At 40.0% G+C, this 22,838-nt stretch overlaps 1 protein-coding gene across 5 annotated transcripts in view; it reads right to left on the bottom strand.

Moving 5' to 3' along the window:
• Positions 1 to 7,864: 7,864 nt before the first annotated feature.
• Positions 7,865 to 22,838, bottom strand: part of GRAMD2B (GRAM domain containing 2B) — a 65,290-nt gene continuing 50,316 nt past the window's right edge. For 2 of the 5 annotated variants that reach the window (XM_072141457.1, XM_072141466.1), the window contains exons 2-14: positions 19,424 to 19,540; positions 18,138 to 18,222; positions 17,794 to 17,863; positions 17,490 to 17,593; positions 17,304 to 17,399; positions 16,845 to 16,916; positions 15,133 to 15,210; positions 14,891 to 15,002; positions 13,902 to 14,009; positions 13,742 to 13,820; positions 12,383 to 12,487; positions 9,829 to 9,919; positions 7,865 to 9,301 (exon numbers count right to left, since the gene is read on the bottom strand). In XM_072141457.1, coding sequence (XP_071997558.1) covers positions 9,260 to 9,301; positions 9,829 to 9,919; positions 12,383 to 12,487; positions 13,742 to 13,820; positions 13,902 to 14,009; positions 14,891 to 15,002; positions 15,133 to 15,210; positions 16,845 to 16,916; positions 17,304 to 17,399; positions 17,490 to 17,593; positions 17,794 to 17,863; positions 18,138 to 18,222; positions 19,424 to 19,540 — 1,159 coding nt within the window. In that variant the 3' untranslated portion in view covers positions 7,865 to 9,259. Of the gene's footprint in view, positions 9,302 to 9,828; positions 9,920 to 12,382; positions 12,488 to 13,741; positions 13,821 to 13,901; positions 14,010 to 14,890; positions 15,003 to 15,132; positions 15,211 to 16,844; positions 16,917 to 17,303; positions 17,400 to 17,489; positions 17,594 to 17,793; positions 17,864 to 18,137; positions 18,223 to 19,144; positions 19,225 to 19,423; positions 19,541 to 20,389; positions 20,496 to 22,838 lie in introns of those variants that run through there. The other 3 variants (XM_072141483.1, XM_072141473.1, XM_072141489.1) reach the window with 3 other exon arrangements.

Here is a 22,838-nt window from a genome sequence, read left to right as displayed (position 1 = left end):
GAGGTCTTCTCTTCAAGTGATGCTGCCGGCAGCGACAGGCCCGTGTGACGCTCAAGAGCACAAGCTGTAAAGACAGCCTCTGCTGACATCTAAGTGTGCGCTTGCTGCAGCCGGCAGCGTCACATGGACCTGCCAGCAGCTATCACTGCCGGACCGAAAGAGAAAACTTGTGGGAGGGTATTGGAAAGGTCAGTAATTACCCAAGCCAAGTTTGGGTTTTTCGGCACATTTTTTGTACTGAAAAATGGTGAATTAGTACTCACCGGTAATTCGGTTTCCATCTAGTCCTCCATGACGGCCCACTTGGAGGATGCCCCTTGACCTCTGTAGGGACAGGAAGCAGAGAGGTTAAAAGCCTCCCCCCCGCATCCTCCCGCCAGTGTCTACCAAATAACTACACCGGAGGAAGGTAAAAGAAAAATTTTTTATTTGTATGTTAAATATTCACATACATTTACAGTATAGCAAAACATAGGGAGGGAAAATATATAGGCCGTCATGGAGGACTAGATGGAAACCGAATTACCGGTGAGTACTAATTCACCATTTCCAAAACGTCCTCCATGACGGCCCACTTGGAGATCTACCAAATAAGTAGAAACTCTAGGGTGGGATGACTGCTTGTAGAACCTTCCTTCCAAAGGAGAGGTCCTGAGACCCTGGAAGGTCCAGGCGATAATGTTTTATGAAAGTCGAAGGCGAGGCCCAGGTGGCTGCCTTGCAGATCTGCTCCAGTGATGCGCCTCTTCTTTCAGCCCAGGAGGCTGACATAGCCCTGGTGGAATGAGCCCTTAGATTGGTAGGAACCTCTTTCCCTTGTAGCGTGTAGCAGGTGGAAATAGCCAACTTCAGCCATCTTGCTATCGACGTTTTGGAGGCTTTTTTCCCCTTATTTTTCCCCTGGAATTGAATGAACAAGTTATGATCCCTGCGCCAGGGTTCTGTAGCCTGCAAATAAGCTAACACAACACGTCTTACATCCAAAAGATGCCACGAGGCTTCCTCATTAGAAGAAGGACCCTCGCAGAAGGACGGAAGGGTGATCTCCTGATCCCTGTGGAATTTGGATACCACCTTGGGAACGAAGCCAGGATCTAAGGTAAGAATAATACGGTCAGGAAGAATGCGCATATAGGGTTCTCTGATGCAGATAGCCTGAAGTTCCCCCAATCTCTTGGCTGTAGTAACAGCAATCAGAAGGGTAGTCTTTAGCGTTAAGTTTTTAATGTTGGTACTATCCAGAGGTTCAAATGGAGGTCTGGAAAGCGCATCTAAAACTAAGGTGAGATCCCACGTAGGGGTCTTCCTAAGGACTTGCGGTCTGATTCTGGAGGAGGCTACAATAAATCTTTTGACCCACCTGTGGTCTGCAAGGGGAAAATCGAAGAATGCGCCCAGGGCCGAGACCTGCACCTTCAGAGTGCTAGTGGATAGGCCCAACTCCAATCCCTTCTGCAGAAAGTCCAGGATCTGGAAAATATTTGGGTTAGGTTGAGATGGGGGATTGTCCCCACAAAAAGTCACAAATCTCTTCCAAATTTTGTGATAAATGGCAAAAGTAACTTTTTTCCTACTTGCCTTAAGTGTGGTTACCACCGCTCTGGAAAGACCCTGCGATCTTAAGAAGTCGGACTCAGGATCCAGGCCGCTAACTGAAGCTTCTCCGGGTCTGGATGCAGAATAGGACCCTGGTGCAGAAGGTCCTTCCTTGGAGGCAGTATCACTGGTTGCCGGAGGGCCAGGGATGTCAGCAAGGGGTACCAGCTCTTTTTTGGCCAGTTCGGGCAGATGAGTATTACCCTTGCCTGGTCCATAAGGATCTTCCTGAGGACCCTTGCGACCAAGGGAATAGGGGGAAAGGCGTAGGAGAGAGGTTCGATCCATGGGTGACTGAAGGCGTCTAGTCGATCCTTCGGCTCCCTTGCCTCCAGAGAGAAGTATAGATGACACAATGAGTTCTCTCTTGTGGCGAAAAGGTCGATTCGCGGAGTGCCCCAAAGATCTGTCAACTGGCAGAAAATTTCCTGATTTAAACACCATTCGTTGGGAGAGACCACTCTCCTGCTGAGGAAATCTGCCTCCGTGTTCAGGACTCCTTTTAGATGAGTAGCAGAAAGAGAGAGTATGTTCTCTTCTGCCCAGGAAAAGATGGTGCGAGTCAGGGAGGAGAGAGCTACTGACCTTGTACCTCCTTGTCGCTTCAGGTAAGATACCACCGTGGTGTTGTCTGTCAGTATGTGGACGTGCTGATTCTTCAGAAGAAGAGGGTTGGCCCTTAAGGCTTCCCAGACGGCTCGTAGTTCCCGGTAATTTGATGGTTTCTTTGCTAGAGAAGGGGTCCAGGATCCCTGGGCGTAATGCGAGGGGAAGACTGCTCCCCAGCCCAGACTGCTTGCATCGGTCGTGATGGTAAGACACGGAAGGCAGTGCCAACGAACCCCTTTTTCCAGATGCTTTACCTCCAACCACCATTGCAGATCTCTTTTTACAGAGGATGGAATGGTGATCTTTTTGTCCAATCCCGAGGTCCTCCGGTTCCAAGAACGGAGGATCCAACTCTGTAGAGTGCGACAATGGCTCTGGCTCCAGATTACGGATGGAAGGCAGGCCGTAAGAAGACCCAGGATCTTCATAGCTCCTCGGACTGTAATGGAGGTTTTCCTTCTGAAGGAGCGGATCTGAAGTCTTAGACCGTCGGCTTTTTCCTGAGGGAGAAAGGACATCATAAGAGTAGAGTTTAACATTACTCCTAGAAACTTTTTGTGCGTGGAGGGAGACAGATCTGACTTTTGGGTGTTGATTAACCACCCCAGATCTGAGAGTTTCCTCATGGTAAAATCTCTTGCGGTAATAAGATCTGATCTGTCTCTTCCTATAATCAGAAGGTCGTCTAAATATGGAACGATAGACACCTTCTGTAGCCTCAGGAAGGCAACAACCTCCGCCATGATTTTTGTAAAAACTCTCGGAGCTGAGGAAATACCAAAGGGGAGAGCCCGAAACTGAAAGTGGAGGATAGAGCCCTCTGGAGAAAAGACTGAAAATCTGAGGAATCTTTGAGAAGAGTAGTGAATTGGAACATGGTAGTAGGCGTCCCGAAGGTCTATCGTGCACATATATGGTCGGTATATATAAGCTGAGTAGCGGATCTTACCGATTCCATGTGGAAACGCCTGTAGGTGATGAAGCTGTTTAGGGACTTCAAATTTATGATCAGCCGATTCGATCCATTGGGTTTCTTGACCAGGAACAGTGGAGAGTAGAAGCCCGTCCTTTCTTGGTCTTGAGGAACTGGAACCACCACTCCCGAACGAATGAGGGATGAAACTTCCTGCCAAATAAGAGAATGGGTAGAAGAAGAGGTAGAGGGGGATGGAGAAATAAATCTTGAAGGGGGGTAGGTGCTGAATTCTATTCTGTAACCAGACCTGATAATATTCAAGACCCAAGGGTTTGAAGTGATATCTGTCCATTGAGTGGTGAATTCTAGGAGACGCCCCCCCACTCTGGCGTCATTGCTTCTTTCCCCCCCCGAGTTGTCTGGAGGATTAGAGAACAGGAACCCCCTACCTCTGCCTCCCTTAGGGTAGCTCCAGCGCCCCTGTTTACCTTTCCCACGAAAGGAATCTTTAGGGTTCTTGAAGGGGCGAAAGGAAGGTTTCCTGGAAGATGCTCTGTTTTCAGGAAACCCCTTCTTCTTGTCAGAGGCTTTTTCTAAGATGGCGTCCAACTCTGGACCGAAGACGAAATCACCTGTGAATGGTATGCTGCAGAGTTTGGACTTCGAGCGTATATCGCCGCCCACTGTTTGAGCCATAAGGCTCTTCTTGCTGCATTTGTTAAAGCCCCTTCTTTTGCAGCGAAGCGAACACCTTCGGCGGAGGCGTCCGCCAAGAATGCCGTAGCAGATCTTAAAAGTGGAATGCTGTCCAGTAGAGATGCTCTGGGAGTACCCTCTCTAATATGTGATTCCAGTTCATTCAGCCAGAAGTAGAGGGTCCTGGCAACGGATGTAGCAGATATGTTGGATTTTAAACTAAACATCGACGTCTCCCAGGCTCTTTTAAGAAGAGCGTCAGACTTCCGGTCCATGGGATCCCTGAGCTGTGCAGAATCCTCAAAGGGAAGGTCTGTTTTTTTGACCACCTTCGTCACCTGTACGTCTACCTTCGGGACTGAGTCCCAAACCCTGGAGACGACCTGATCGAAGACAAGACGTCTCTTAAAGCTTTTGGAAGTTAGGATCTTCCTTTCTGGGTCCTTCCATTCCTTCGTGATTAACCCTTTCAAGGTTTCGTTAACAGGAAAGACGCGTTGTTTCTTAGCCCTTAGGCCTCCGAACAATTCGTCCTCCCTAGACATACAGGGAACCTCCTCTTCAATGTTAAGTGTCTCACGGATCGCCTTCAAGAGGTTATCCAGATCTTCTATCTGAAACAGGTGACGGGAATCCAATTTCTGACCAATGTCCTGGGGATCCTGCTCCTCAGTATCCACTAGGGAACAGGACGGACCCTCAGAGTCATAGTTTTCCTCATCAGAAGAAGAAATATCCGCCAGTCTAGGTTTTTTAGGAAGGGGATCTTTTTGTGTTGCTGACGCCACTGATGCTACCACCTTCTCTTCAATAAAGGATTTTAGCTCATCCATAAATGATACTTTTTCACCCCGCATAAATTCATCAATACAGGGCCTGCATATAGGTTTTGCGTATGATTCGGGCATAACCTGGAGACACATATTACATTGCCTAGCAGAGGTCCTACTCTTCATAGTACGGTCGGACTTGCTGGATTTCTCAGACCTTTTGGGTCTGTCCTCTTTGCCTTTCCCCTTAGACCCTTGATCCTTATCCTAAGGGGGAAAGGTGAGGAAAGTAACTAACTTGGGGTTCACTATGTATCATAGATACTATAAGAACATGCCATACAGCACCACTTACGTGACCAGGAGGGTGGAGTAGGCCCAAGTCTGCCTCATCAGCCATAACAAAGTCTGGGACGGCAACCAACCAACAGCACGCTGTACAATCACAAACGGACGCCGAACAGACAACCGGATGTTTTAAATACCTTATCGGGGAGCCCATCCCCCATGCAGGTGGCAATCTACTGCCTTCGGCTCCCTTGCTGGTGGTTTCCGTGACGCTGCGGCCTCACTTCCGGTCGCGGCCGGAAGTCGTCACGGAGTGCAAAGGACGCCTGGGAACGGACCCTCCCCCAGGCGCCGCGCGTCCTCGCGTGAGCCCGAAGTCGGCCGCGGGTGAAGGACGGATGCCGGATCCACCGGGACCAGGGAGGAAGCATCCGGCCGCGGTCCCGATCCGGAGGGGAACTACAGCCTGCAATAGGCTGTCGTAACCCCAGGTAAAAGAAAAAAACAAAAACGTCCCTCCCCCCCCACTTGGAGGAGAGAGAGAACCTCTCTTGCCTGCCCTCTGTAGGGACAGGAAGACACTGGCGGGAGGATGCGGGGGGGGGGGGGGGGGGAGGCTTTTAAACTCTCTGCTTCCTGTCCCTACAGAGGTCAAGGGGCATCCTCCAAGTGGGCCGTCATGGAGGACGTTTTGGAAACTTAGGTTACAATTGTGTATATACGGTACAAAGAAAATGTTAATCTTCATGATAACTGATGACAATAATCCCCCTCCCCCCACAAACACTGCACCACATTCAAAGACAGATTTGGCTCACCCTGACACTATGGAGATAACATTACATATAATGATGGTTCTCACACAACCTAGAAAACTAGTCAGTGATTACAGGACTGAACAGACACAGACTGAAGTAAGTTCCAGTACCTAACCTGTCTTCTCCTTCAGATGTGCATGACGACATCTACCCGATGTAACTTATCACTGCAGATTTTTCCACCAGATATCTTCGGCTCCAATCAGCACATCTTAACACTGCGGGGCACATTTACTAAGGTCCTTTGCGGCAGTTTTCTGTCAGACTTTGCATGTTCTTAAATACCTCTGCAAGCAGTTTGCACTAAAAAGAAGTGTCTGCATATGTGTCACACGTAACCTTTTTGTGGCTTGGCTGCACTAGGCATCATGCAACAGAAATTAGGTGGCGTTGCAATGCTCAGTCGGACCGTGCACAAGATTTATCGAGCAAAGTCCGCCAGAATTGTGTTGCAAGCCCCATGTTAAAAGATGTGCCAAAAAAGGTGGTGCCAGATTCATTAAGAACGTGCGTCAGAAATCCTGAATCTGGCACCCCCTGCACACTATACAGGCAAATTGCACATAGTACAGATTGCACTGTTCTTATTAAATGTGCCCGTGTGCTTAAAAATACCATAATCGCGGACCTGAAGTCAGCGCACATGAAGAGGAGCTGCCCGGGGCATCAGAATGGCGAGTACTCCATTAATTTTAATGTGCTGGCCATACTGGGCAGGCTATATAATAAAAGGGTGCTGGCAGGTTATATGTTACAGGGGGCTTGCTATATACTACAGGGGGCTAGTTATATACTGGGGAGGCTGTGACAAATGCATTTACCTCCCTCGGCTTAAACTAAAGTCAATAGGTTTTCCTAGTTTTTGGTGGTAAAATCTTTCCAAGACTGTTAACAGGTACAGCCATTCTACAGAATTGAATGCCTTGGGCGTGTCCAGCGAGGCCAAGGCCCAATCCTGTTGTCCCCACAACCCCACCTGGGAAATAACCTGGAAGTCCTGAATTTTATAATAGATTTTTTGAACAAAACCACTCAGATCAGGGATTAAACAAGATATGTTTCTGCATCAGTGTAGCTACAGCATTCTCAAGGTATGTTTGGTTCACAATTCATAAATACAAAAGTAGATTTCCGTAAAAAGAAAAAAAAAAATAGCCTAAAACACAGTGACTATGCATTTCTTATTTTGTTAGAACAAAAAGGTCTTAAATTTAATAGAGAGAGGTAGAGAACTGAAATGCAAACATTCTACAAGTCAGGTCAGGAGCCATCTAGTGTCTTAATAGTAATAGTTATACAATACCATTGAGGCAATATTGAGGAGCAGTACAATGTGAAAACACATGCCAGGACTGTACTTTATTATTATTATTTTTTTTTTTTTTACATACTGTGGAAAAATTCTAAGTTATGACCGTAAACTTTCGTGACATGAATCATCTTAAGAGTGGGTGGAGAAACTAAAAGAATGTCCTGTTTAATGTAGCTGGCTTTGTTTAGAAACCAGTTTTGTTTCATTTCTTTATGCTACGGGTTTGCCGGAAAGGTGTGGTGTACCTACTGCAAGACGACATTGCCTTCTTAAAAGCAGATTGCTTTTGGAATGGACAAGATGTGGTTATAAATGTACATAGCACATATCATAAACTCGGTTACCCTACGTAAAGCATTTCATTTTTATAGATCCATGGAATGCATTTAAACTAGTTAAGTTGTATATCCAATACAGTGTAAGCATTACAATGCAAGATAGACAAAGAGTGGAGTATTTTTCTGAACAAACATCCTGCCAGTTCATAGTCGGAGGCTCCTAATGATTTGCATGGTGCTTAGAAGGGTGGTGTATGCATAAACCTCAATATACTGTATTTTGCTGGATAGCAGATAAAGCAGACAGGAACACCACTCTCCACTATTTGCACCATATGTAGTCCATCTGCCAGAATTCCATTTTTGTTGCAAATTTTGCTGAAAATTTCAGCTTTTTTTTACCCTAGGTATTGCAAAAGGTGAAATTAATGAAAAATGTACAACATAAAATGGACACAGAATAGGTCAAAAATACTAAAATGGGACAGCACAGGCCAATCAGCACTAACTGCACCACAACTAAATAAATATTCCCCATACTGTATAAATATCTGAATATCAAGCAGCCTCAGCCATCTCCATTTATGAAGGTATAAGTTATATTTATTTAACATTTTGCACTATAACAAACATTTCACAGAAATGGTTTAAAAAGGTACAGTTCACATAGATTTATCACATTAACAGTTTGGGGCAGAATGACTTGCATATCTGCAAGAATACACGCAACCCATTTTACAAGAAGAGTGACATTTTCTTTACAAAAATATAATATACTTTTTCTTTTTCATTGACTGAAAGGGACAAAGTCCCCACAAAACAAATCCACAGCAAAAATATTAAAAAGAAAAAAATAATAATGTGCTGTACTTGCCAATGACCTATTACCATAGCACAGATCACTGCAAACAACTGGGTTCAACTTTGCTTAATTCTGGATAATACCGAGTAAACAAGTTAAGGCTATAAATTAACCATTACTGACAGCGTTATACAGAATATTACATGTGCCTAATCAAGCTGGTGGCAATAAAAACAAACAAACAAAAAATTGATATATACTGTACCATACCGGCTATGTGGAGAGAGAAAAAAACAAACAAACAATAAATAAAGACAGTGTTTCTCTATTACTAAAGACTTCATGATTTCTGTGCAAAAACAGACAAGACAATGCCCCATGAAAAGAGTCATCTATCCTGGGAAATATATACTATAAAACTGAGAAAGTATAAAACCTAAAATGCTACATTGGACAGTGTCATTGATCATTTGATAATAGTGCTCATAAGAATGGTTGCCAAAAAAAAAAAAAAAAAAAAAAAAACAACACCTCAACCCGCAATAAAAACATATCTGGAGGAAGCACTACATTTAGTGTGACTGTTGTTATCACACAATGTAAGCTTTGTGTTTGTCTATGATGCCTCATATTCACCTTTATTTCAGTAGTCTCCAACTCATGGCTGCCAATAAACTACATCTCCCTGCAGCTCATAACAACTACCAGTTAGACAATACTGAGATAAGAAATTCCAGAAAGCAAATTCACATTTTGTTTCATCCTCCTCTAGTCACAAATACAAGTTAGGTGGCAGCACAACATGAATATTAAAAAAAAAAAAAAAAAAACAAAAAAACAAAAAACAAAAAAAACACACTATACATTTTGAGTTTGGTTTTAACTAGGACAGGAGGAAAAAGTAGGAGTGCATCTTATACTATTCCTGGAAGATGTGCAAAACAGTCTTTCACAGTGAAATGTAGCAAGGTTCCATTTTCAGAACGAAGGAACGTTAAGAAAGCCTTTCTATTGCTTTTGCTAGAAGTTGAAAAAAATAAAAGCAACAAAAGTAAAAAACATTCCTGAGATGAGAAATGGCTTCCGTATAAAGTTCGTTTAAGGCATTTTGTAAAACTCTGTCCAGCAGAGATTGATACAAGATGCAGATAAATAACAGAAGATATCTTAAGATCTAATTCTCATCTTCCAAGAGTTGCTGCAGATTTCGTTGAATCTGTAATAGCATAAAGATTAAATTAGAATTCGAGAAGTGTCACAGCCGTCATCATAGAAAAGATAACAGTTTCTTCTTTTTACCATTTAAAAGGTGCATAAAAATAATTAAAATTCAATTTTTACCAATAAAAAGTTTAATAAATTAGTCACAAATCAAGCACCTCTCTCTAGTGGAGAGATGTTATTAATTCTAGTAAACCTGTTGGGCTGATGGAGACCCTGAACCAGTGTCTCCCCATCCCGCTTAGACTCAGCCACTTTTCACCAAGAGAAAGTGGCATGCAGGTCCAAAAAGGATGCAATTCCATGCCAGAAAATCAGCCGACAAGTCATAATAAATGTCCCCGAATATTCAAAAACAGATAGTTAAAGTGGATGATTTGGAAGCAGTCTCTGCTGGTCTTTGGAGATTCAGAGGGGGGGGGGGGCTAAATGCTCTTCTACAAATTAAAACTCCAGGAATAAAAAATGGTACAAGCTACAAATATAAAAGAAAAAGGTGTATTTAGAATAGAATGCAAATACCTGATCTAGTTTTGCTAAATTTGCTGTTAACTCTTCAACAATTGCATTGGCATTTATGTGCCAGCTGCCAACACCTTGTTCTACAGACCATCTGAGAAAAAAAAAATGCAAGCAGGAATTATAAACATTCACTGTCCTAAAAATGTAACGGACCATTAGACAATGTTTTTTTTCTTTTTAGAAATAACACATTCTAGTTCAAAACATCATATGTTATTCATAATAAAAGGAGTCGGAATCAATTTTGAGATGCTCTTTGAATTTCACAGCATCATAACATCCCAGAGGTTCTCAATTAGAAAGACACCCAACAGCGGTTTGTAGAGTTGAAGAGTATCTCAATCTACCACCAAACCAGTCATGGTAGATGTGGTTGCACATCATGCTACCAGTAATGACATGGACACTACTAACTCTTAGGCCGGGTTCACATGTATTTATGCTGCATTTTTAAATGAAAAGTCTGCAGGGGAGGGTCTTTATCCCTATTGCATTTGCGAAAAAAAAAAACTATACCCTTGACCGACGATGTAAGGAGTTCAGTTCTCAACAGAGTTGTCAGGCCCGGAAACATGACTTGGTCCATGGTTCACAGGCAGACAACAGCAGTGTGAAACTTCCCTTAGTCATGCACATCCAGCCTTCTAGGATTTATATGATGTGGCTTCTAGTTTACAACAAAACTGCAGTGGGTCTCACGAGTCCCATTTTTGGTTCAATGACTTTTTCTCAAAAAGAAGGAACCTCTTCAAAAAGATTGTGTTCAATTTAATCATGTTAAAAACTCATACAGATCTTGCAGAAGTTCTCTGCTGTCCAACTCTAAAAAAGTCTTCCCTGTAGAGTAACTCCTTCACTGGGTGGTCTCAATCAGAAGTAATAAACGCACATAGCATAGTTATGCTACATAGAAGCTTACACATTTATTTGTATCCGCATTTCACACATTTTACTGCCTTGCCTGACCCAGGGTTTCACATTCAATCATGAAAGAAACCCTTGGCTTGCAGCCTTGGATTTGTATGAAAATCTTTCGAAATAATGCTGGATCCAAGGAGTCAGACCCACCAGTAGTCAGCCCCCAACTGATCAGACTGTTATAACAATCAAAGTTGGTACAACTCCTTTAATGGCAGAGATAGGCTAATAAGTAACAGTGCAATAATGCGGTGAAGCCTGTAGTGGAGGACAGCCCACTACAGACAGTCAATGTAAAGATTATACAATTTGGAGTTCCCAGAATTATACTGACAAATAAAAGCTCAGCACTAAATTTGCCATTAAAAAAATTCAACTTGACCTGCACAAAACAAGCCCTCATACAGCTACTGCAAATGAAAATAAGGGTTCATCAGAAATATAACTGGATAGAGCAATAGTCCACTGTTTGTATCAGGACAAAAGATCACCAATAGGGTTATTCCCAAGTCTCTCCATGACCTTTTATGGCATTTCCTAAAATAGCCAAACTGGCTGCCATTTCTGGAACTCCTATTCAATTGAATGGAGAACCACACACCCGTGGGATCTTCTCCAAATTACTTGCTGTCAGAAGTGTCAACAAACATCGAGTTTATGTGAATACAATAAACTATGTAATATATCTCATAAGCCTATAGTCCTTTTGTTTCCCATATAATTTAACTTTGTTTAAACCCAGAAGTCGCATTAACGCCAGTACAAGCATCAGTATGCTTTTAATAGGAAATTTTACACGTCGGAAAATAATAAATAAAATAAAAAGTCTCATCATATAAATACGAACGAGACTTCTCATTTTCTCTCACTTGCGGCTGAAAGCTGCAGCCAATTCAGCTCTCTTAACTGTTGCAGCTAGTAACCCTGAGGGTGCGTTCACACGTTGCAGTTAAAACTGCATCGCAATCAGCTTTGAGGTAGTTTTAGGTGCAGTTTTGTCAATTGAACAGGTGAAAGACAAACTGAATGAGTGAATTTTATTTTGAAGGAGAAACCTGCTCCACAAATGTCATTCACCCATTCAGTTCATGTCTTTCACCTGTTCAATTGACAAAACTGCACCTAAAACCACCTCAAAGCTGATTGCGATGCAGTTTTAACTGCAACGTGTGAACGCACCCTTAAATGCAGGGTTATCTATGCAGAGTTCAGTTACACAGTACCGGCCATGATATAGTGGTGGAGAGCTGCAGTAGTAAAGAGCTGAATGGTTGACATGGCACAGTACAAATAAAAGATCAGGTTGTGGGCTGGTGATGTCACCCAGTTTGCCCTAAAGGTTGCAGTTACCAGGGAGTCCAAAAAAAGATTGTGCACCCTTGAGATTACTATTGTTGCCTAAATTTAAAAAAAAAAAAAAGCTGGCAGTAATAATACTATACTATTTTTCTAAGAAAATTAATTTTCTGTAAATCACATAACTCATAGGCATATATAATGTTATATACATTTTCAATTTAAGAAGTAAAAATACTTCTCAAAAATGATAGAGTATTTTTACTCTTCTGGAAAAAAAAAATATTGCATGATCTCTGGTTAAACCCCATTTTAAATCTGTACACAAGAACATTCTTACTCTTTCAAAGCTGCATCTCTTGCAGAGCCCAAATAAGTGAGACGTTCCTCCAAGTATAGAATTCGTGATTGCATATAGAAGGTTGAGAAAATCAGGAGGCACACACTGCAAAAAGAGAAACGTATAGTTACCCTATACAAAAGGGTTTCATGGTTAGATGGATTGTATGGACAGGTTTTTATCTCCTTCCCCACCCCAGTGCTGCTGTTGCTAATGGAGAAAATCTTGAATTGCTGCTCATAGAACAGACCTCAGCTACAAAGCCACATCCCATCAAAAAAAGGGTCAAATAACAAATTAACTCTTTATAGGAGTGAAAAATATTTTTCCCTAACACCGTTTCATAAAACACAAGCTTAAATCAACATATTAGTGGATAGAGATGGGCAAATCAATTTGTTGGTTCAGTATAAACAACCGAATCCTAATATTTTCAGATTCCCTTCAGACAGCCTGATTGTCCTAGAAATTGGTGTATAACCCCCTCTAGTCCTCTAAAAACATTTAACAGAGTCTCCCCCCCCCCCCATTTCTACTTTTTATCTTTTCATTAGGGTTAAAAGGAGGAAAAAAAAAAAATTGGGGCTTTTTTTTTCCTCTAAAATGCTGACTTTCATATTTAAAGAGTACTGGAGGGTGTTGTATACCAATTTTAAGCCCTGTCAGTAGCTTAGTGATCCTTTAATCTGAAAATTTAATCTAAAATTTACAGTATACGTTTAAGCACTTCTAGATGGATTGGGCACAGCAGCTCGGTCTCCTACCAGATAAAGCTATCCAAGATCCATACATTAGAATAAAACCCCAGTAGCTTTAATTTGGCAGTACAAAAACATTGGCAAAACTTTCAATACTTGTTTCCAGCGCTGGGCAATTTTTGCCAAGACAAGGAACGGAGCTCAACCAATGCATTGCAAGAGGTTGAATTCCTCTGCCTGAATCTGCAGCAGTAACTTGCTGCAGACTCAAAACCCACAAGGAAACCCCATTTCCGTCACAGGTTTTTATCATAGCATACGGCATGGGATTTGTATTAGGAAAAACAAAATACCACCATGCTGCAAGTGTAATCTACTGGGATTTAGCTACAGACTATTCCACTGCTGCTCTCCTGCTCAGCCTCTATCCAGTCTTCTACCCCCCCAGTGTTTGTGCCAAGGCAATGTTTGCATTCGCTAAAGCATAATAACTTGGCTTTTTCCAACAATAAACATCCAAGATGATGAATATTCTCAATCACTAATTTTTGCTGAATAATGTTTCAAATTTGAAATTCTTAATGGACTAACCTTTGAAAATTGTGTGTAGTTCAACAGGGTTTACTTATTTGACCATACCAAAAAAAAATAACAGACTTACAGAAATGCATAGAAGAAAAGCAAACCATTCATAGACACAACTTGCCGAAAGTCCACTCTACGAAACAAACGCCTGTGAACTAAGAAGAAACATTTACTTTTTACTCTTGGAGGATTATATTTTATCAAACGGTGTATTTGTATATTATTAAATAAATTACCAACACTTTCTTCAGTCAATTTAACTTTTTCTGAGAGCTTCAATGAATTATCAAGAATTCTTGGAGTACAAGATGTGGGAATGAGATGCTTCTCTTGCTCCTGGAATTCTACAAGCGGAGAAAGAAAATATTTCTACTGCAGTAAAAAAAGGAAAAACATTTCGAAAAGGAAAATAGCTCTCAATTCAACACTTTACATAAAACTTTTTTTTTTTTCTGACTCATCCAATTGGTAGAAATGGTTGGCTTTGATAAACTAATTAATGTTACATTATTAGTATAAAAGGTCCATATACCCTTATGCCAGTAGATTATGGGCTTTCCCGCCGTGTCGACCATCTGGAAACATTGAGAAAGTTTCTCTATAGGTGGTACTAGGCCCCCCAGAAGCAGTCCAAAATTTACCCCTTGGCCTCCAATATTTGCTGGTGTTGCCACTCAGCATTGGGACCCCTACTACACATATGATGGCAATGTAAACGCATGTCACTGTGGCAGGCAGCGTTTCACTTATCAGCTGTACCTTGGGACACCCACAGAAGAGGGAAAAAAGTATCTTTGGTTATCTATAGAACTGAAAAATCGAAAGAAAATAAGATAGATTGATGGATCATATTCTAACTGTAGTTAGAGATTCCGAGCATCTTGCTATTCCCACTGTAGAAGAAATCATTTAGGGTGTCCAATATAATGGAGAGATGGAACACCGCTCTCCTGTACAGGGCAGGGTCTATCCCCTTGCTGTAATGCAAAGATTTGTCTTTTGGTTGCGTGTGCAAGTTGAATTGCTGTTTGTTGTTTTAGTTTGTGAAAATAAGCTTTACACCAAGTCTTGCCCATCTATGTAGATTCTGGAAAAGTCAGTTATATCTATTTTGATTAAAAATCAAAGCTCTGATAATTCTGGTGAGAAATTAAAGGGATATGCATTTTAGCATTTGGAGCCATAAAAAAAAAAAAATGAACAAAAATTTTTTAATTATACTAACCTTGAGAATTTTCAGACTCTGGTGTTTGGGAGCCCGTGCTACTATATTCTTCCAAATCCTTTCTCCGCACTTGCACCAAACCATCTATTTCTGAAAAGTCTACACTGAAGTCCTGCAAGTATACACACAAAAAATATCAGATATAGATATATACTAAAATAAAGGGGTACTCCCATCTGGAAATTCACATTTAATTTCATTCATCTGTTTATATATTATAGTAATGCAAATCGCTCACTTACAAGAGGAAATGATGCAGGACGCTCTCCTCTATAACTGTGTTCAGACGAAGGATTTGGGCTGTTTCCAGTACTAGCAAACTATTAAAAAAAAAAGTAAACATGATTAATAACTGACAGAGCAAGAAACAAACAAGCCAGACACAATGGATAGACTTCTACTCTAATTGATATCACAGAGATTCATAGAAGTCAAGGCTGTAACTGTGCCCTCCATGTGAAGATCATGGAATTGTCGTTGACTATAGTACAAAGCAGCCAAAAAGAAATAAAAAAAAAAAAAAGTGTGTGTTATTTTTCGCTTAAAACACAGAAGGTTTATTCTTGCACAACAAAGTTTTACAACTGTCTGCCATTCTTAATTGGAATTGAATTAGATCTAAACATATATTGGACAGTAATGCAATACAGACTACAATCTGCAACATTCATAGCATATAGACAATTTTCCCTTAATATCTGCCAGATGTAGGCCGCACATTCCTTAAAGGAAAAATACCATGCATTATGATGAAGAATTATGGACTAAACATACCTTGAGAATACTGTAGCTACACTGATACATGATCATATCTTGGTTAGTCCCTAAGCTGAATGGCTTTGCTGATAAAACATTTACAAAATTATGATAATTAAGCTGTCTTGCTACTTTGCCTGGGCTTGGTGCTTTTCCAAGCACATTAGTTTTGCACTGCTTCACAGGGCGATGTAATCCCTGGGTTGTGCCTGAAGGCAGAATAATTAATTGCTGCACCATCCCCAGCTGCTGTATATGAGTGAGTCAGCTCAGGTTGATTAGTCCTGTCTGGACTAATCCCCGCTTGTAGTACAAGCTCTGTGTAACTTGTACAATCATGCAATCCATGACCGGCTTTAATGGGGTTTTAAAACTTAAATTAAAAAAAAAAAAAAAAAAAAAAAACTAGGACGTAAGAGTTGCAGCAGCTCAGATTGTGGTCAGAGCGGATCCTACAGGTGGAACATATATTGTATAGATTTGATATAGATGTGAAAAGGGGAATACGCCATTAAATGTATTTGAATAATCCTGTCAAAAATGTTTTATTTACACTGGAACAAAATGGATCAAGATTACTAGAATTAAATAGGATGCAAGTTACTACAATAGTAGGTGAAAGTGTACAAAAACCAAAACCTAATAGGTCAGGTTTTTCTTGCATGTGCATCATGGTTTTAAATGGACTTCATACCATTTTTCTTCCCACTAACAGCAAAGAACATCACATGGTCCGAGGAGGCTACTGACTGGCATGAACTTCCAGCCAAGCTGTAAATTCTGGACACTAGAAGAGCGGCAAAACGTCAGAGCAAGGACCAAAGGATTTGGGATTTTTTTCTTCCCTATGCCCCAGCAAAAACAAGGGGTTTGCAGAATTTCTGGAAAAACCCTTTGAATAAAAAAAATTAACTGTATGCTATTTGTATGAAAAACTGCTTAAATCCGATGCAAAGGATGGAATGTAAAAAATGGAATAAATTTGAATACCCTTTTACACCCAAAATAATTCAAGTATGAGTGAACAGACTATAAAACAGTAAAATTCTATTGTTTAACTCTTCAGGATGATAAATGAAGTGGAAAAGTCTATGTCGGGTAAATACATTTTTAAAAAATTTTCCCTACATCACACCTCTTTTTCATCAAAGGCTGCCTAAAAGACAAACAAAAAAAGGCACTTTATTCATATACTCACATCTAAATGGCTGCACACAGATTTCAATAACTTGTAGGTAGAATCTCTTGACAGCAGAGACACAAAAATGAACTGCAAATATGTAAAAAATTAAATATTGTTAGATCGTATCCATCTTTAAAAAAACATGGACAAAACACACATTCAAATCAAACGTCTTTGCATATACATTTTTAAACGAAAAGGGATAAAATAGGGGTTAAACGTGTGCGAGATGGAGGGGGGGGGAGGCTGACCACTAGTATGGTCGGTGATCAATGCACATGTGGAACTATTTTTATTTGGCAATACGGGAGAGAAGATTCAATCATTGGATATGAGCATTTAAAAAATGTTTAAGGGCGAGTGGCCAACTAGCATGTTTTTAGCGTCTTTTTAGTGCAAGCATATATCATATGTGTGACTTGCATTATAAATTAGAAATAAAAGATCAGTAGTAAGAAAACACAAGTCACTTACCCGATCAGTTACTGTAGCAACAACCAATGCATTTGGCACAAGTAGAGCGGTTTTGGTTTTCTTGATCACTGTTACAGCAATAGTAGGAATCACAATCTTGGGGAAAGGAGAGTGAGAATTATCGTTAAAGCCAATTTGTCTCTGAATCAAAGGGTCATCAAATACTGGTATGTATAAAATCCTAACCTTTGTGTCCTTCCCAAAGACCTTCGAATGGAAACAAATCCAGTTCTCTGAAATGTACAACTTTCCTTGATACAATATTTCTTTTTGCAGTGCACAGGTGAAATCTAGAAGGGAGATAAAGAGGAGGAAAGGTGAAGGGTGATCTTATATTGCCTTTACATAGACAAAAATCAACAAAAATACGTAGATAAAATTTACAATAAAATTTTCTGAGAAATCTGCAAACAAAATTATGTTCTAATTCACATTGTAGAAGGGTTATAGACCTCCACAGTGGCAAATGTTATTTTATGGACATACTTACTTTCTTTTAACATCTCCTCTTTCGGTACATCCTTAAACAGCTTATGAAACTGTGCATTTGTCTTTGAAATCTAAAGTTATACGTATAAAAAAAAAAAAAAGTTTAATTTAACAGATTACGGTACTTACAAGAAATGTTATAATCCTGCTTATAGCCTAACACAAGTTATAACTATATGCAATTTATGCCATCTGCATTACTAATTTCTAAGGTTTTTAAACAAAGGATAGTCATGTTAAAAAGATATTGACACTCATTTAGAAAATATTCAGAAATTTTGCTGAAGGGTGGATGTTCTACATCTGTCACGTTTGGAAAATTAATTGGCAGATGAAAATGTTTACCTGGCTAGACGTCGATTTTTTTCTTTCAAGCTTCATGGTGTCATTCTTCATGTCGAGGGTTAGTGAGGAATCATATGTCTTTGACCTTGAAGTAAATTTAAAATAAAAGGCAAATAGAAATAAATTTAATTATTTAGTAAACAGCACCTTGCCATTGCAAATATAGTGTATATTGTCAGTTTATATCCCCCTACACTTTCAATATCTAATGCCCAAATTAATTTCAGTTCTATATTGATTTAGATGCAATTGTTCTCAACAATAGCTGTGTATATTTTGTATTATGAAACTATTCTGCAACCTCTATACGTGGAGGAAAAACATTGCCAGATGTCCCAGTGCTTACGGTATGTACACACGGAGTTGCAGCATCACAAGAGTTGTGTCAAATGACAAGCCAAGCTCTGATGCAAAAGCAAACACAGGCTTCACTACAAAATATATATATCATGCACACAGATCCAACTTATACATTTAGTATAACAAACATCAATTTGCAAGAAACAAAGTTTTCTCCATGGGTTATATAGGCCAGAAGAACCATGTTCTACCCCAAAGCTATGGCGGTACAACCTCTTTATTAAGAACATCTCTATGTAAGAGCAGAAATGTGCAGTATGCATTCTGTATTAAGGTTTTGAAAGGGGGAGGGAAGACCGTAAGGAAGCAGGAAATACATTTTTTTTTCCAAATGCTTAATATAGGGTCATGCCTGCCAAGTTCAGGTAATATTTAAAACAGTTGTATTGTGTGTGCAGACAGACGGGATTTACTGGTTTTATTTGCAACATTTTATCTTCTATACTTTCCTGAACTGGGTCGTATGCTCCGAGAACAGAACACATAGAAAAAAAAGTTATATGTCCATTTCTATAGGGCAACAAATGTACAAGTTAATATGGCAACTGATCCTCTTGATATTACAAGAAAAAAAAAAATATCATGTTGTGAACAAGGCTTGTACAACCATATGGTGCGGTGTGTGGGTGCAAGTGTGGTATGCTTACTTCGGAAGGAAGCTCAAAAGACAACTGTGCATGTTTGCAGATCCAAAAGGTAAAATGTTCTCTACCTACGCTGCTGTGATCTGCACAAAACGAAAAAATGTCAGGTGGCTGCATAACGAAGTCAAGGCATCGAGATCAATCGCGAGAAAGCGAATAGCATTGGGGCAATTTTGCAGTTTACCATTAGTCCAACAACATTTTTTTTCTTTCCACAGAGTTATATCAACTGTCATTTATTGCTGCACAAAATATAAGTTTGTAAAAGTGAAAAACTATTACCTTGATAGAGGTAATTTTTGCCGGGGTTCAATTACGTCTGCATCGCTAATCACGACTTGAGGACTAGGATATGGCTTAGCAACCTTATTTTCATCGGACCCATTCTCTGTTTCAGAACTTTAAAGAAAGATAAAAACCAAATAAACTAACGAAAATACTAAAACACCAAGAACATGGCAAATAAAACTTTGCATTAAATATATTAGTAAATAAAAGCACTTATGTCTTTCATAAACAATATAAAACAGCTGTCCTGATTCATTCTCAAAATAATTTAAATTAAATTGCAGAGTCCTCACAAACTGTACGGCATATACGTATAAACCCTAGTAGACAGGCACCATCAGACCTGCCCCTATGTTCTCTCTACACACAAATATAAACTTCTCTTGCTATTCTCTATTTTATTGCACAGTAAAACACACATTTAGAAGAGACTTTACTCCCAATAACAGTCAAACTGAAAAATCTTGATGCAACGGTAAAAATGACAACTGAATTTTAGCATATGATCCACATTTGTAGCATGGAGAACTGTGCCAAGTATTGATGACCAATATGATCCAGAAAGCAGTAGTAAAACAGAAAAAATATACCGGGTTTCTTAGAGTCACCAATGAATAACCAAATACAAAGAAATACTTAAAAAACACACACACACACACACACACACACACACACTATTAAAATTAAACTGCACAAGCTTAATATTTGCATAATATATATATATATATATATATATATATATATAAAAAATTAAAAAGGCTTTGGTTAATTTGCGATACATAGATAAATAGCAGATAAGCTAGATAGGAGATTAGATATAGAAGAGTTCCATCCATCCAGCTTTTCTGCAGAGTCTGCCTTCCCAAAGTATTGTTCAGACAACTTACAAGCTGGTACAGATTAATTTGCAGCTTTTGCACCTAGTACTGATAAAACGGCTTCCAGAGCAGCAGAGCTTACCTTCTGCACACCGCTCCACTTGGAAATGCATCTACCTACAGACTAGAATCTGCCTGCTATATCCACAAGCGATGACATAAGAGGAAGTAGCCCTAAAGAGCGTGACTCACAAGAGCCAAGCACCTTTTTTTTCCTCCGTCTTTCTAACAAGCTCACGTGTCCACCAATCACCTGACAAAAATGCTCTAGCACACAGAGTAAAGCAGCATGACACTTCTCTGTACAGCTTGAACCTATGACAGAGCCCGGCAGAGGCTCCAGGAGAAGAGAGTGTCCAGTACAGAATTACAATAAAACCAGGACACTGGACTACACGGCTACTCATAGTTACACAATATACTGACCATTGGCAAGATAACACACACATACACTATACACCTTATATAAGAAGATGGCAGTAACAATGTAACAAGCAGGAAGTAAACACGATTATACAGTAAACATTTATTCAAATATGCTCAAGTCAAACTGTTAAAAAAGGAGAAAGGTTATTTGGACAAGCGGTAGAACAGAAGTCAACCGCAAGTCAAACCTACAAAATACCGCACATTGTTGTGAAAAAGGCATGATGGAAAATGAAATACAGAAGCTAGTAATACAAAGACGACAAAGCACAGAAAACACTTCTTCAAACAACTGCTACACTGCAAATAAATTGTAAATTTTGCCATTAAAAGGGAGTCTACCAGCTCTTAAATCACCCGGTAAAATCTTCATTGTGAAGTGAATTTATAAAGCAAGAGTTGTATATAATGCTGGTTATCGTTGTTGGGGGTGTGAGCGGGATGAGGAACTTTTTTTGTGCTGTGTGACCGGCTCAGACCTATAGAAGAGGTAGAAGATCATCTGATTTTTACGATGCCAGACTCTGCATTCATCAATTAAAGCTCAAACTTTTAAAGAGGTTATTATTGGGATCTTGCAAAGTTTGATTATCAATTCCTATCCATAGATGCAACACTAGGACATGAAAAGGGGTCCCATTCTCACCAATTTATGGAGTTGAGCATGTGATCTACAATTCCATTTAATTTTTGGGAGTGTAAGAAATTGCCAAGAACAGTATGCTTATTCTTTACACTATTGCCACGCAATGTGTTCTTCATTTCTGGAACTCCAAATACAAATTGGCGCTGCAGGATACACACTAGTCTTCATTTATTTATTTTCTACAGAAGTTTCGAAAAAACTTAGAATAGAATATTCTATCGCAGCAATAAGCCACTGACATTTGGAAAGTATCATGCCAAGCCAGTTTCACATAACAACCAACACACACACACACACACACACACACACACACACACACCTTCCCAACAGCCATTCAGTTTCAAACCCATGAAAATAATTGGGAAAAAAAATGTATATATTACATTTAGATTTCCGTATATACTTGCGTATAAGCAGAGTTTTTCTGCACAAAAATGTGCTGAAAATCCTCAACTCGGCTTCTACACGAGTCAATAGCTAGCCCAGCACTTATATACTCACCCTCCGGTGGCCCCGATGCACAGTGCTACTCCCCCCTTGATGTCAGTGCGGGTCTTCTGTCTTCTATCTTCCACAGGGCGCCGCCATGTTCTTCTCCCGGCCGTCGCATAGTATGACGTCAGCAGCGGCCGCGTCATACTATGCGCCTGCAGGCCGGGAAGAACATGGCGGCGCCCTGTGGAAGACAGAAGAAGATAGAAGGCGACCCGCACTGACATCGGGGGAGCAGCGCTGCGCATCGGGGGGGTGAGTATATAAGTTTATACTGTATACTACTGGGGGCAGGCTGGACTGGCTGTATACTACTGGGGGCGGGGTGTCTTTAATCAATGCATTTCCCACCCTCGGCTTATACTCGAGTCAATAGGTTTTCCAAGTTTTTGGTGGTAAAATTGGGGGGTCTCGGCTTATACTCGGGTCGGCTTATACTCAAGTATGTACGGTAGCACTTCGCTAACCTAGGACAGTGCCTCTAGTCACATGACAAGACTATCATAAACAGTGGGGGGGAAAAAAAAAAAAAAAAAAAAAAAAAAAAAAAAAAAGCCACAAAGACAAATTGGTAACATGAAATAAAGAAAATGGGGAGTAAGTGGTTTCTATTAAATTCAATCAATAGGTTAAGAATATAGTAAATCATATGACAAGGTATCATCGGATTAAAAGCTTGAGTATGAAAAAAAAAAAAAAAAAAAAAAAAAAAGTGACCTTCCATGACTAAGATATACAGATATGTTCCAGGAATAACCACACATGTGCTACATATAAATTATATGGTGAAAACACCCTGACATTTTGGTGAATATCAGCAGATACAAATTAAGTGACAAAGATTTTTCTAATAAAAGAAAAAAAAAAACAACAACTTTGGTGGGAAAAAAAAAAAAAAAAATACCTTATATACTCGAGTATAAGCCTAGTTTTTCAACACAAAATTTGTGCTCAAAAACCCTAACTC

Source organism: Engystomops pustulosus, chromosome 1 (genome assembly GCF_040894005.1).
Source record: "Engystomops pustulosus chromosome 1, aEngPut4.maternal, whole genome shotgun sequence".
NCBI classification, from domain to species: Eukaryota; Metazoa; Chordata; class Amphibia; order Anura; family Leptodactylidae; genus Engystomops; species Engystomops pustulosus.
This window is presented reverse-complemented; position numbering and strand designations above follow the sequence as displayed.